This window comes from Coffea arabica, chromosome 9e (assembly GCF_036785885.1).
Source record: "Coffea arabica cultivar ET-39 chromosome 9e, Coffea Arabica ET-39 HiFi, whole genome shotgun sequence".
Taxonomy (NCBI): domain Eukaryota; kingdom Viridiplantae; phylum Streptophyta; class Magnoliopsida; order Gentianales; family Rubiaceae; genus Coffea; species Coffea arabica.
This window is the reverse complement of record NC_092327.1, coordinates 40,399,485-40,413,830: the sequence shown is the minus strand read 5'-3', so window position 1 is coordinate 40,413,830 and position 14,346 is coordinate 40,399,485. Positions and strand designations below refer to the sequence as shown.

General features: G+C 36.2%; 2 protein-coding genes across 2 annotated transcripts; both read left to right on the top strand.

The window, feature by feature from the left end:
- The first annotated feature begins 5,069 nt into the window (after positions 1-5,069).
- On the top strand, positions 5,070-6,779 carry LOC113710416 (heavy metal-associated isoprenylated plant protein 26). The gene is made up of 2 exons (XM_027233413.2): positions 5,070-5,458; positions 6,336-6,779. The coding sequence occupies exons 1-2, from the start codon at positions 5,375-5,377 to the stop codon at positions 6,717-6,719; spliced, it is 468 nt and encodes a 155-aa protein (XP_027089214.1). The 5' UTR covers positions 5,070-5,374; the 3' UTR covers positions 6,720-6,779.
- A 2,136-nt stretch (positions 6,780-8,915) lies between these two features.
- On the top strand, positions 8,916-13,035 carry LOC113710731 (WD-40 repeat-containing protein MSI2-like). The gene is made up of 6 exons (XM_027233846.2): positions 8,916-9,358; positions 9,694-10,014; positions 10,160-10,303; positions 11,424-11,548; positions 12,280-12,375; positions 12,650-13,035. The coding sequence occupies exons 1-6, from the start codon at positions 9,047-9,049 to the stop codon at positions 12,867-12,869; spliced, it is 1,218 nt and encodes a 405-aa protein (XP_027089647.1). The 5' UTR covers positions 8,916-9,046; the 3' UTR covers positions 12,870-13,035.
- The last annotated feature ends 1,311 nt before the right edge of the window (positions 13,036-14,346 follow it).

Here is a 14,346-nt window from a genome sequence, read left to right as displayed (position 1 = left end):
AAAAGTTGATTGTATTAAATAAGGTAGGTTGTTATACTGATAAAATGAGTATATTAAATAAGGTTATTTTAGAAAAAATAAAAAATTAACTATATATTTCAATTAGAATGTGGATTATAATTTGAAACAAATGAAAAGGAAAACAAGACTATCAAAATGGGATGGAGAGAGTAATTTCTTAAAAGCAATTAGTATTAATTATGAATAATTATTTTATACCCCCATTTTTTTTTTCTTTCCGTGGCCGTGGACCAAGCAACCGTGGTGGACGGAGGAATATCGATGTTTTCACTTCAGCTTCACAGTTTTAAATATCGATGATTCCCTGGAAATCACAGAGTCTTGCTAATGTAAGCGGAGTAATAGCAGCTAAGGTCCTCCAAAGGAAGCGGCAATAACAAGTTAATAACATGAAATGCGAGGGCCCATGTGATGCCCGTCGACTAATTAAGGCTCCCCCTGTCCCTGGCGGCCTGGCCCCGTAGGAGTGTGTTCTTTCCTGATTTTGTCTGTGTATATATATAAACACACATACACATATATGTACATGTATGTATATATATGCAACGAATCTTCTGTCCCACACCCTGTGCCACTCTTTGTCCCACTTTTTACTATTTTGCTATTTCTCCTTTATAAATATCATGTTTTAGTTCTTTTTTGTTTTCTTAAGATTCAATAACTATTAATTCAGTAAAAAATAAATACAACAGTTTCAAAAAAGTAATATATAATATAAAATTAAAAAATACAGCAGAAAATTCAGAAAAAATCTCATTTTTTATGCATTTTGATTTTTTGAGTTTGTTAAATTTTGTGTATTACTGAATTAATAGTTATTGGATCTTAAGGAAACAAAAAATAACTAAAACATGATATTTATGAAGGAGAAATAACAATATAATAAAAAGTGAGACAGAGAGTGACTCAGGGTGTGGGACAGAAGATCCGTTGCGGTATACATATATATGTATGTGTGTATATATATTAGATGCCTAATTTTAGGCTAAATTGTTTCCTCTCCATCTCTGGTCAAGTTTATGGATATTATTGGTGACTCATAATGTTTTTGGTCATGAAATTCAAACTTTTGTTAACGTTACAACTTTATTTAGCAAGACACACACTAATATTTATTAGTGTGCAATTAATAGGAAAAATATTTGTAAAATTTTTTAATTATGTTTATTGAAATCATTTTGAGTTCATTAGTGGATAGCTTTGATGAGTAGTTTATTATGGGTGTTATGAGATAGTGAATATGCATTTTATATTTATCTTTTTTTCCTTTAAAATTTGGATAAGAGTTTATTTGGATGATTTATTTGAGATAATTATTATAATATTTTTTATGATGTGATGCATGCGAAATAAAAAAGTGATTGAACAGATAAAAAAAGTGATTGAGATTTGTGAGGCCAATTATTTTTTTCAAAACCTCTCTATCCAAACACAATCAAAAGAAGCAAAAGCAAAACTGGCAACGACATAAGCACCATATTACGAGACGACGGTGTGAATAAGCGTTAAGGACGGTGGGTGCCAGAGATCTCCATGTTGGAGGTGCCACCATCCAATGAAAAAACGCCACGAGTTGGCTGTCCGTTCCCATATGGTATTCAAAAAAGGATAATTTCAGAAACCTCCCCTGAGGTTTCTGACAGTCTCAAGGACCTCCCCTGAAGTTTCGAAAATCCCTTATACCTCCCCTGTCAGATTGTTGGGTCCCAAAATGACTTGAAAAACGTTGAATTGACACAAATATCCCTGCTGTTGAAGTAATATATTCTGATAATAACATGAATTAATTAGTGAAATGAGTAATAGAAAGGATTAAGTAACTTAACTGAAATTTGATAATAAAATGAATTGCTAATTTGGGCTAAGAGAAAAGGCGCCAAAAATTGCATCAAACTAGCAAGCTTTTTGGTTGGACTGTATCTTGCATCCGATAATATACGAATTCCTAGAAAATTGCCTAGAAAATTTTCTAGAAATTTATTTATCGGATAAAATAAATTTAAACCCATTGTTAAATAAAAGACCAGCTCTTTATGGCTTTCGTCCATTATACTTACAGAGTACCCATTTTCCTTCAATGCGAGATCATGTACCTTGCATTTAACAAATGCAAGGTCATGTACCTCAGTTTCCCATCATTGTTTCGTATGATGCTTCCATATTTTGGCATGATTTTTCCGAAAAATTTTTATTTTAATTCAATAAATTTATTTTATTTTATTTTAATTTCGGCATTCAATGGGTTCAAAATATGAGATTTTGTAGATTTTGAAGTTTAAGGAAGGAATATTTGAAGTTTAACGACCGTTATACAACTTTCAAAACAAACAAATTCATTCTGCTATTTTTTTGGGATAATTTCATAAACCAAATCGCGGTCACTTTCACAATAGTCATATTTTTTCATAAAAGACCAGCTCTTTATGACTTTCCTACTTTATAAGAACAGAGTACCTATTTTTCCATAAAACACCAGCTCTTTATGGCTTTAGAATGAAGGGTTAAAATGTCGCTGTCTCTATTACTATCAACTTTTGACTCCCTATTTCTTCCATCCCAACCAACACCAGAACGAAATACCATTATTTGCAGCATCTTCAATAGAAGTAAAAAACAGTCCGATATTCGCATACCCATTGCATAGCCTATTTGTGAAGATGACAAAGTTTTTCAAGAATAGTAAATTCACTTCAAGGGTTGAGATTTGTTCCTTCAAAGACAGAATCAAATTGTTTTCAAACTTAAGCAGATCCTTCAGATTTACCAGAACACAATCAAAAAATTTCACTAGAACTTCACCACTCATGACATTGTTTGGTTCTAAGGAATGTTTTGCCCAATCAATAAAATCTTCTCTTCTCCAATTTCCACCTTGGAAGCTTCAACCTTTTCAAGCAAATCATCTACTACATGATCTAATTTCTCGTTTAGACTTTCAGATCTTGGAAAGCTATTGCTACTATTTGTGAACCTGAATTTGGGACTTTGAAATGAGAAAGAAGATGTCCGATGAAGGTGATGGGTGGCGATTGATTGAAGAAGAAGAGATAGAAAAACTGATGAAGAAGAAGACTCTGGTTTGATAAATATTGTCTGAGGGAATGAGTTGAGGGTTTTGTCCAAAACCTCCCAATTTACTCGGGAATGATTCCAAAAATAGCATTCCAATAGGCTTAACCCAAGCAACAAATAAGGGATTTATTCCATTTTGTGATTCCCAAACCCTTTAACCAAGCAGCCCCTAACATAAACATCCTCACTAATGACAATCTTGAGGGCAGAGGTGGAATTTGATTATTTTCTCTCTCCTGAAACACATTTTATATTCATTGTCCACATCAATTGGGTTGTACCTGAAACTATCTACTTAGTTTTAGGGGAGGTATAAGGGATTTTCGGAACTTCAGGGGAGGTCCTTGAGACTGTCAGAAACCTCAGGGGAGGTTTCTGAAATTATCCCTTTTTTCAAAACCTCTCTATCCAAACACAATCAAAAGAAGCAAAAGCAAAACTGGCAACGACATAAGCACCATATTACGAGACGACGGTGTGAATAAGCGTTAAGGACGGTGGGTGCCAGAGATCTCCATGTTGGATGTGCCACCATCCAATGAAAAAACGCCACGAGTTGGCTGTCCGTTCCCATATGGTATTCAAAAATGTAAGAAAAAAATAAAAAGAAGAAAGCAAGACAAGACTCAAGAAACTGCCTAGCTTTGTTTTATTGGCCACTAAAAAAGGATTAAATATCTCTTTGAATTGTAAATTGGGGATGGAAATGCCAACGAGGATAGTAGGTGTTCGCACAGCTTTAATTTATTAATATAAATAAATATAAAATATTAAATAATTAAATAATAATAAATTTAGAATATTTGACAATTAAACATAATTTTTACCTCATTTTGATTCAAGCGTGAACTCACTTGCCCTGTTTCAAAACTCCAGTGCCAACACAAGCAAACAGTAAAGTCACCATTGCAGGATTATGAGGTTTCACTGTTGCTCTTTGCATATCATCAAAAAGCTCAAAGACTTCACTATACCTAACAAAATTAGACCATCCGGTGATCAATGCACTCCAAGAAAACAACATCCTACGCTAACATTTATCAAAAAACCTCCTTGTCCCGTTAAGAAGTGTAGGATTCCCGTACCTTGAAGGCATAAAACTCACAGACTCCAACTTCTTTACAAGCATCTCACTAATCAAATTATGAAACAAAGGTGTTAGGATACTGATTTGGAGATACCAAATTCCAAATTGATATTTGGTACAAACATGTTACACGCGCTAGAAGTATTTCCAGATATTATCTATACAATCTAATTAAGATTCTTAAATTTTTTGGTGTTTTATTTCAATACTTTTCTTTTTTCACTTTTTTCAGTTCGATATTTTATTTTGTTCTTTGAATTTAGTTTTAATTTATTGAATAAAGATTTTTTTAAAAAAATCAAATTATCACTTGCACGCACCGGCGAGGGAAGTGGCGCAGGGGCTTGGGGAGTTTTTTTGCCGGGGGTTCAAAATTTATCTGTAATGAAAAAAATTTAAAAGAAATGTTAAAGTACTCCCTCGGTATCTAGATTTCCCTCTTGATAGAATAGAATATTAATTTTTAGACCCTTTTCTTTGTAAAATAAAATAGATTAAATTATAAATGTTATAAAAAAAAGATAAAGACTCAAGACACAGGAGGGTTCTGATTTCTATCTTCTTTTTTTTTTTTTGTCAATCGTGAACCCTACTCCTACTCCTACTCTATCTAGGGGGAAACCCAACTGAACTTATGGGGAGCTGATAGGGATAGAACCACCACCGGACCAGACGGGTGCGTGGCGCACCCTTCTGAATTTTTTGAAGAATCACAAATGTGACAAATTGGTGGGAGGCAAGGGTTCGAACCTTGCCTCCCATCCTACCAAAGCTTTAAAGGTTTGATGGTGGCCATCAGCCTTAGTATATGTGAATACGAGAGGAGTGAAAGTGAGAAATATTTGTGTGAATGATATATAGTATATACCTCTATTCAAAAAAAAAAGATAGTATATACTTTACATTGTTTGTTTTGGGTAATGTGTCTAATCATACTCCTTTATAGTCTCTAAGCTGTGGCCAACCAAAAGGGACACTAAACTGGCACTTAAACCTATACCAAACGGCACTGCTACTGCTACTAGTGAGGACTTGCAAAAGAAACCCAGGGCAGATTTATATACTACTTGCAGTTGTAATTGCCCAGTGTCTGAGCGAGGAAGAGAGTCTTTCTTCTTCTTCTTCTATTTTTGTTGGTTGGAGGAAGTGTGAAACTGAAAACTGAAAAGGAGCAGCAGTAAGAATTGAATTCAAATGGGGGTATTGGATCATCTCTCCGATATCTTTGATTGCACCAGCGGCGGCAGCTCCAAGCTCAAGAAGAAAAAACAGTTGCAGGCAAGTCTGCTAGACTCCTTCCCATTTTACTCTATATATTTGCACCTTCATTTTACTCTATACTACAAGACGATCTGGGTCAGATCTGCTAACACAAACATGCGTAGTTTCGGTTGATCAGCATCGCCTTAAGTTATATCTCCTCCTCCGCATGTCAATTTCAATTTCTGGTCGATCAGCATAGCTTCTCCACCCTGGTAAACAAATTTTTGGGTGATTTTTTTTTTCAAAAGTAATTTGCCCGCAAGTATGAAAATTTAAGAAAAAAAGTGATTTTTTTTTTATGCCGTATCAAGTTCGTTTATTTTTGGCAAAAGTTCCATGTCTACTTGTAGTAAGTTTCCCCTCTAGCTGGTCTAGATCCTCTCACTCAAAGGTATCTCTGATAATGTTTGCTGAAAAATTCTTTATTTGGACGGTGATTATTCGCAGAATAATTTTTATGATTTTTTCGCGTGCTTTGTATATATATATATAATATTAAATTGCTACGATATATATATTTTTTCATTCTATAAAAGTTCCTAAAAATAGCTATCCAAATTGGCAATAATTCCACCACCATATCAAGTTTTACATTCTTTGATTTGGTGCAAATTCTTGGGATATACCTTCCAACACCACCACCTCACTGAATGGTTGGTATGGTATAAATATAATTCAGATGATTGGATTTTTGAAAATCTGAGTCTACCAAAAGGACTTTGGGTCTCTACCAACTTTATTTATTTTTATTACTGGTGGACCATTCTGGAAATTAGATCATGTGACATCCGGGCCGATTGAAAAGATGGAGAAATTATTGTAGTGGTTTTGATGTGATTGTTTTTTTTTTTTTTTTTTGGGGGTTGGGGGTGGGGTTTTGTGTTCTGATCAGACGGTGGAGATTAAAGTGAAGATGGATTGCGAGGGGTGCGAGAGGAAAGTGCGGAGATCCGTGGAAGGGATGAAGGGGGTGAGCTCGGTGCAGATCGAGCCCAAGCAGCACAAGCTCACCGTCGTCGGCTACGTGGACCCGAACAAGGTGGTGGCGCGTGTGGCTCATCGCACGGGCAAGAAGGCAGAGTTGTGGCCATACGTCCCTTACGACGTCGTCGAGCATCCCTACGCCCCTGGCGTCTACGATAGGAAGGCCCCAGCTGGGTACGTGCGATCCGTTGAAGACCCGCAGCTGTCGCAGCTGGCACGTGCCACCTCCACCGAAGTACGATACACTACGGCCTTTAGTGATGAGAACCCCTCCGCATGTATTGTCATGTGATGTGAATCTGATCATCCCTCATTACTCTTAATAAAACTGAAGCTGGTGTTTGGATTGTAATTTTTTGAAGTTTTTTTTTTTTTTAGAAAATATATTGCAGTGATTTGATATGTGTGAAATAAAAAGGTGATTGAAAAATATATTTACTTTACGAAAAAATATGAAGAGATTTTTTTGGTGAAAAATCCCTTTTCAAACAAGACTTAAGTATTTACTACTGCTGATTAAAATTTTCTTGTGATTTGTCGATTCTCCCAGTAATACTAAAAATTTTAACTTCATCGGTTAATGTTGTAAATCAAGTAATCAATCACACATATATGTATTTAGTCTTTTTTTTTTCAAATTATTTTTCCTTTCTAGAGTGAGTATTGGCTAGTATGTACCACTATATAGGGCAAAAAATGTCAACCAACTAAAATGTCAAATGTTCATTAAATTATTGCTCGTGTCTTCGGTGTCTGAACATTAAATAATTTTTTGTCATAAATTAGTCATTAAATTAATTAATCAGCACGTTCGTGGCTATTACATCGATTATTGCTATTAACTTAAAAAATAATTAGAATACATGTCAAAATATAAGGACGTAGGTCTCCATTATGGGTTTTTTTTTTTTTGGGGTTACAATGCTGTTCTGATTATTTTGTAGATTAAGAGCAAACAATAATGGACGAAATGATTATAAGTGTGGTAATTAGTTAGTTTAGTGACAAATTTGCAACAATAAAAATTATTTAGTAGTAAAAAATCGACCCCAACAATAGTTTAATGACTAGAGATTTTTTAGCCCAATTCCGTTTCATGTGGTTTGCCTTAGTCTTGTGGTCGTGGCTCTGGCTGGCAAGCAGTAGCTTTAGGGTGGGTGGTCTGCACATTGAAATGTCGGATGAAATATGGGATGGGATGGGACGGGACGGGTGGAAGGTCTTTGCATGCTTGATGGTTGCTTTATAACCTTTTTCTCCGCATGATCAAAAGATTGTTAGCAAGGCGCATTTAAATTAAGCTTTAATCTACCGGAGTAGATCGTTACTTTTGAGTAGAAGAATTAGCACATGATTTGGATTTTGGGGCCGCAAGTGGCTGACTCGACGATGGAGTAAGTATTTTTCTCAAGCCCTTTTATGCCGGAGGGAAGATCCCAGTGTACATATCCCGGTAGAAAAGGAGCTGCTAGATACACACATTTTCACACCAAAAAAAGAAGAAGAAGAACATTTAAAAACAAAAGAAATAAATAAATGAAGGACCTTTATTTGCTGCCTTCTTTTCTTTCTCCACTAATCAGGAGGATATGTTGATGGTGAATGGCACGTATACAGACCACATCCTGTGGACAGGACTCTCGTCAATCACTAACAACATATATATATCTAATCGTCGACAAATACTAATTATAATAGTGTATACACTGTCAGTATATATATGTTGATAGTGAATGGCACATATACAGACCACATCCTGTGGACAGGACTCTCGTCAATCACTAAAAACATATATATATATATATATATATATATATATTTATATATATCTAATCGTAGACAAATATTAATTGTAATAGTGTATACACTGTCAGTGTATATAAAATTAACTTTTAACAAATACTATAAGATTAACTCTTAATCAGTGTATACACTTTCATTATCAATGTATATAAAATTAACTTTTAACGAAAAGTGTTACAATAATTATTTTAAATAATATTTCGAATAATACTCTATCCAAACAAATCGTTATACTACCAATACCATCTTGTAAAGTAAAGCAGCACAACCAACTGGGGTTGGGCCAAGTGGTAAGCAGCTTGGTTCCGCTTAAGCAGGTCTCGGGTTCGAAACCTGGCGTATGCAGCTATCCTTGTTGGGAGACTCACCCACCACAGCCAGGTGTGCGACCCGGGTCGACCAACGGATTAGTCAGGGCAAAGCCCTGGATACCGTGGCAGGCAACCAAAAAAAAAAAAAAAAAAAAAAAAGTAAAGCAGCACACCGGATTATGGACCTTTTAGGTGGTTGCAGCTTGCAAAGCTCTTACTGGTTGGGCCATATCTTTGAATCCCTAAGGGTCAGAGTTCAGCCCACTCTGGAAGATCACTACCGACAATCATAAAATCCAGTCCACCAGCCCGTAATGAAAAAGTCCAACACTCCGCCCCACCGCGTACTAGTTAGTAGTTACTGCCTCCCTCTATTTTAGTTGCTCGCTTCCTCCTTGCATTTGGCGGGAAACGCACAAAGCCACTGTGTGTGTGCGCGCGCGCGTGTTGAGTGCGTGAGAGAGGAAGACACGCTAACAACAGCCGGAAAAAAAAAAGGTAGAAGATGGGAGATGAAGGGGACGGCGGAGCCGCCGGTGGGGATGAGATGGTGGAGGAAGAGTTTTCAGTGTGGAAGAAGAACACCCCTTTTCTCTATGATCTGGTTATTTCTCATGCTCTGGAGTGGCCATCTCTCACCGTCCAATGGCTTCCTCTGCCACCGCCCCTCCACGATGGCCCTCTTGCCGTCCACAAGCTGGTTCTTGGGACCCACACGTCCGACGACTTCCCCAATTTCCTCATGCTGGCCAACGTTCACCTCCCTAGAGACCCCGCTTCCGCTCTCCATCCCGACCCCGATGAAGTAATCCCCAAGGTCTTCCATCTTACCTTTTTCCACAGCACCTGTTTGATTAATTCTCCCAATGAAGATGCTATTTATAACAGTGATAAAGCAAGGGACTAATAGAGATTTCCCATAAGCCCGTGATTATTAAAACAAAAACAAATACAAGGAAAAAAAATTGCTGCTGCTAATTTCCCATTATTTTGAATTTTTTTTTTGCATTTTTGGTACTATGTTGTCTTCCTTCTTGAGACATTGCAGGCTTTTGACATTTTACACTCATGTTCTCCAAGAATATTGTAGCATGTAATGCCGGTGTAAATTTGATGCTGTGATTGTAAAATGTGAATAAATGCTTGTCACAGGTGGAGATAGTGCAGAAGATACATGTTGATGGGGAAGTAAATAGGGCACGTTGTATGCCACAAAATCCATCTGTTATCGCTGCTAAGACCAGCAGCTGCGAGGTGTACGTGTTTGACTGTGAAAATCAACTTAGAAATCAGAGAGAGTCCTGTGACCCTGACCTGAGGTTGAGGGGACATGATAAAGAAGGGTATGGATTGTCATGGAGCCCATTCAAACAGGGGCACCTCTTGAGTGGATCAAATGATTGCAGGATTTGTTTGTGGGATATTTCTGCATTGCCCAGTGACAAGGTGCTTGAGGCTTCTTTCATGTATCAGGTAATTTCTCAACCTCGTTATTTCTCTTTTTCTGGTTTTGGTACGTTATCTTGAAGAGTCTCTCTCAGCAATACGAGTTTCGTAGAAGCTTTTTTTTTTTTGGGTATTGCTTAACTAATTTAAAGGAGATTAAATGTCATTCCAGGATCATGAAAGCGTGGTTGAGGATGTTTCATGGCACTTGAAGAATGAAAACTTGTTTGGGTCAGTTGGAGATGATTGTCGACTGATAATTTGGGACTTGAGGACAAACAGACCCCAGCATTCCTTTCAAGTGCATGATAAAGAGGTGAAGCAATTATCGTAAGCTTTTTATCATCCAATACTTATGCTTTTCTTGTAGTTATAGTGTTGGGATCTCCAGTAGAACGTTACCTTTATTTTGCCTTCCATCTCCTTGTCGATTTTTTTATTTCTGACATGTTTTGCCAACTATATGCCCATACACTCTTGCTTTGGTTCATTTTTATCCGTATGTGCACAAATATCAAGCAGATACAGGAAGAAGATTACAAGTGTTCGGTAAAATTGAAGTTAAACTTGCTTTGTTGTGTCAGGCTAAATCCTGATCCAGTTGCTATTAGAAGTTGATATCACAAACCTGACTGTCAAGAAGATTTTCAGGAAACATATTGAAGAAACTCAAGCAGCAGCCTAATTTCATTTACTGCTGATATGTTCTGATGAAAAAATACTTCTGTGAAAAGGGCAAGCTGTGTTTCCTCAGTTCACCATTCTCCTAGACAACGTCCCCTTTCTTTTGCTGCTATGATCAATAGTTTCCATTTGTTGCTCCAATGTTTAAAATACCTGCTAACCGATACTTTCCTTAAGAGTCCATCAAAGTTAAAGATAATGGAACCTGTGAAGTTCTAAACTGAAGGAATTGGGATCAAACTGCCTTTGTCCTACCATTAGGGTCAGCTGATCAAGCCTGTCTCCTGTATCCTTCGCTACTGCTCTACAATATAGGTTGCAAGGAACAAAGAGTTGAACTGATTTAAACCTTTGATGTAAATTGTAAATACCGCTCAAATTCTCATCCTAGATTCTGATTTAGTCCACTAAGATTGAACAAGGAGGAGAGGGAAACCTATCAAGAATTAATTAATATCTGGGATTCTAGAACTTGATATAAGGAGTGTTTTAATTTTTGAAGCGGCATGCCAAGACAAGAATTGCTTAATTTATTCTAGCATTCTCTAGATATATTCTGTTTACATCATATATAGTACTTTTAATATTAGTTGTAAAAAATTCCAATAAATTAGTACTTGTCATTGTCTTCCTTTCCCTTGTTTCTACCAAATTACTTGGATCTGTTAACGGAAAATAAGGTTGCTCGTGGATCTGTTTCTTGAAAGCAGAAGGAAGCTGAGCTTAACATGTTTATCATTTAATGCTTTTAGGTGAACTATCTATCCTTCAACCCGTTCAATGAGTGGGTTGTGGCAACAGCGTCATCCGATGCCACTGTTGGTCTTTTTGACATAAGAAAGCTGAGTTCCCCATTGCACATTCTGGGTAGTCACACGTAAGTTCTTCAAATGATTGAATTCTCATATTGAGTTTCATTATGATATTGAACATTTCACCCTGCCATTTATTTTCTTGGGATGGATCATAATGACTTGGAACTTATCCCAGTTGTCTGATTTGTTATTGGCTGCAACACCAGATCCATTTTGGAGTAGTAATTCTGGAGATAAAGAACTTGTTTGATGTGTGCTGTGCTGTTTGCTATAAGTAACTTTCCCTTAGAAGAATCCTTTTGATATTACTTGGTGACAATTTACGTGTAGCTTTCTAATTATTGGCTTATAATACTTTTTCATGAGGCTCAAATTCCGAGCTTCTGAAATTAAGAAGCTATTTATCAATAGCCATTAAACTTCAACACGGGCATGCTATCAATTACACTTGTTTTTGGACTAAGTTTGGAAATTGTTAGCTCTCTGCTGTGATTTAGTCGAATATATCTGTTAATGAATGAACTATTAGCTTTATATATGGAAAAATGCTTACCTTCTAGTAAAATCTTTGAGACAGCCTTTTGACGGCCTAGGCATCATTGCCAAATCAGAGATCTTCTTTAATTCATTCTTGCTAATGTAGATATTAATTCTACTTTCTATCTGCATTCTTATTTAACTAAGATCAGAACTATTTCAACTCTTTCTCTTTCCTCTTTCTCTTTGTTATTGTTATTGTGAAAAGCAAATCTATCATGACATAAGATGCACTGAATTTCTTATTTTCCAACAGAGAGGAGGTATTCCAAGTAGAGTGGGATCCTAACCATGAAACCGTGTTAGCATCATCAGCTGATGATAGAAGATTGATGGTGTGGGATCTTAACAAGTAATCAACTCATATCTCATAATACTAGTTCTGATTGCCTTACCCCTCGTTGTTTCCCTGTTTGTATTCAACTTATTGTTAATCAATAGGAATGATTAGTCAAGCAAAGCGACTTACAGGAACAAAATGGAGAAGCGTGGATCCAGAAATGCCAAATGATGAGCCGAATTCTCAGACTTCCATTTATTGTCTTTGATTTCCTCATTTTGGATGATTTTCTGCAGTGATAACTTTTGGTTTATATGTAGCTTATCAAACTATATATGTCTTTCAGGGTTGGGGATGAGCAGTTGGAAGGAGAAGCTGAAGATGGTCCTCCTGAGCTTCTCTTCTCTCATGGAGGTCACAAAGCAAAGATATCTGACTTCTCCTGGAACAAGAATGAGCCATGGGTCATTTCAAGCGTAGCAGAAGACAACACCCTTCAGGTTTGGCAAATGGCAGACAGCATTTATGGTGACGATGATGTTGCGGTGACAGCAGATTTTCCATAGCCATTACCTTTAATTAATGGTTTTGTATAGGCCTGATCATCGTCTGTGCTTGGTAGCGAATGAAACATTCGTTCTTGTGACTTACCCTTGGGGTAACAGAATTTTTTGCTCTTGTTTCTATCATTTTGGTTAATTTAGTCAAGATTCTTCGTTGAGTCTGTTAAAATTTTTTGTGCTATTTTCAGGATGTAGAATGTTAATGGTCGGAACAAGAGAATGTGTTAAAAAATTTTTGTGCTATTTTCAGGATGTAGAATGTAATGGTCGGAACAAGAGAATGTGTTAAAATGCTCCGACTAGCGTCTAGTCAAGCCTTTTTTATCCTCTTTCCCTTTTGAAGGTACTTAATTTGGTACATTAGCAGAGGAAAGATTGAAAAGGTTTTAAGTTAGAAAAGACAATAAGAGAAGGTAACTTTCTTTGTTTTTGAGAGAAACGAAAGAGAAAGGAAGTCAACAGATTATTAACTTGTGTATCTGGTTCTCTTTAACGCACAAAACTCTGTGTTTGGGTTGTAATTTTTTTTTGAAAAATTGCTACGTTTCTCGTAAATATATTTTTTAATTATTTTTTTATCTCACATATATAAAATTATTACAGTAATTTTTTTATAAAAAGTTCAGAAAAATACAATCCAAACAAAGCTGTATGTGCTTGTTTTCATGTGCAAATGTGCCCATTCTTTGGGCTTCGTGTAGTCGATAATCACTTTTGTCTTGTCTCTGCATATTTAGAGAGGGTTTTCTTTAAATTCTTTTCATCCAATTTCTTTTGTTTTTCTTCTTTTCATTTCACTTGAAACTTTCAACTGCGGAAAAATGGTGTTTAACTTATTTCCCCATCCCCCGCTGCCCCCCCTATTTCTTTCCCGGTGGGCTGGGTGCCCACACCCATTACCATCCACATGTTCAAATACATTTCCATCTGTCCAAATAGGAACAAAATAATTTAAAAAAAAATCACTAGATAGATAGATAGATACGACATAAAAATTTTACAATATACTAACTCTTTTATATTATGATAATGTGTAGGGAAGGATTCATAAATGATTCAAATTGATTAATTCTTTAAAGAATAAGAAACCATCTCCCAGTTACCAATTGACTGGATGGTGTTGGTTTGTGGGCTCCATCTTAAATTGTGTTTTGTACCAGAATTTCGATTATTTCTGAGTATTAATCTAACGTTATTGTGTTTTGACGCTTTGTTTGGATTGTTACTTATTTGTCAAAATTTATTTGCTTGCATCATCATTACAATTTCCAACACATCTTTTTATCTTCCCAATTACCTTTTTATCTCACATATATCACATCACAAAAAGTGCTACAGTAAAAATATCTCAAATAATTTACAATCCAAACAGAGGTTAAAGAAACCATCTCCCACACCAAACATAAAAGGTGAATGACCAAAACTTTACTCATAATGAGGCTTATAATCCCGATTGCGGTATACAATCCAAACACCGCAT

Coding starts and splice junctions, on each gene's coding strand:
- LOC113710731 (XM_027233846.2), top strand. CDS start 9,047: ATGGGAGATGAAGGGGACGGCGGAGCCGCCGGTGGGGATGAGATGGTG. Junction 10,015..10,159: donor AGGCTTCTTTCATGTATCAG/GTAATTTCTCAA, acceptor ATGTCATTCCAG/GATCATGAAAGCGTGGTTGA. Junction 10,304..11,423: donor TTCAAGTGCATGATAAAGAG/GTGAAGCAATTA, acceptor TAATGCTTTTAG/GTGAACTATCTATCCTTCAA.
- LOC113710416 (XM_027233413.2), top strand. CDS start 5,375: ATGGGGGTATTGGATCATCTCTCCGATATCTTTGATTGCACCAGCGGC. Junction 5,459..6,335: donor AGAAGAAAAAACAGTTGCAG/GCAAGTCTGCTA, acceptor TGTTCTGATCAG/ACGGTGGAGATTAAAGTGAA.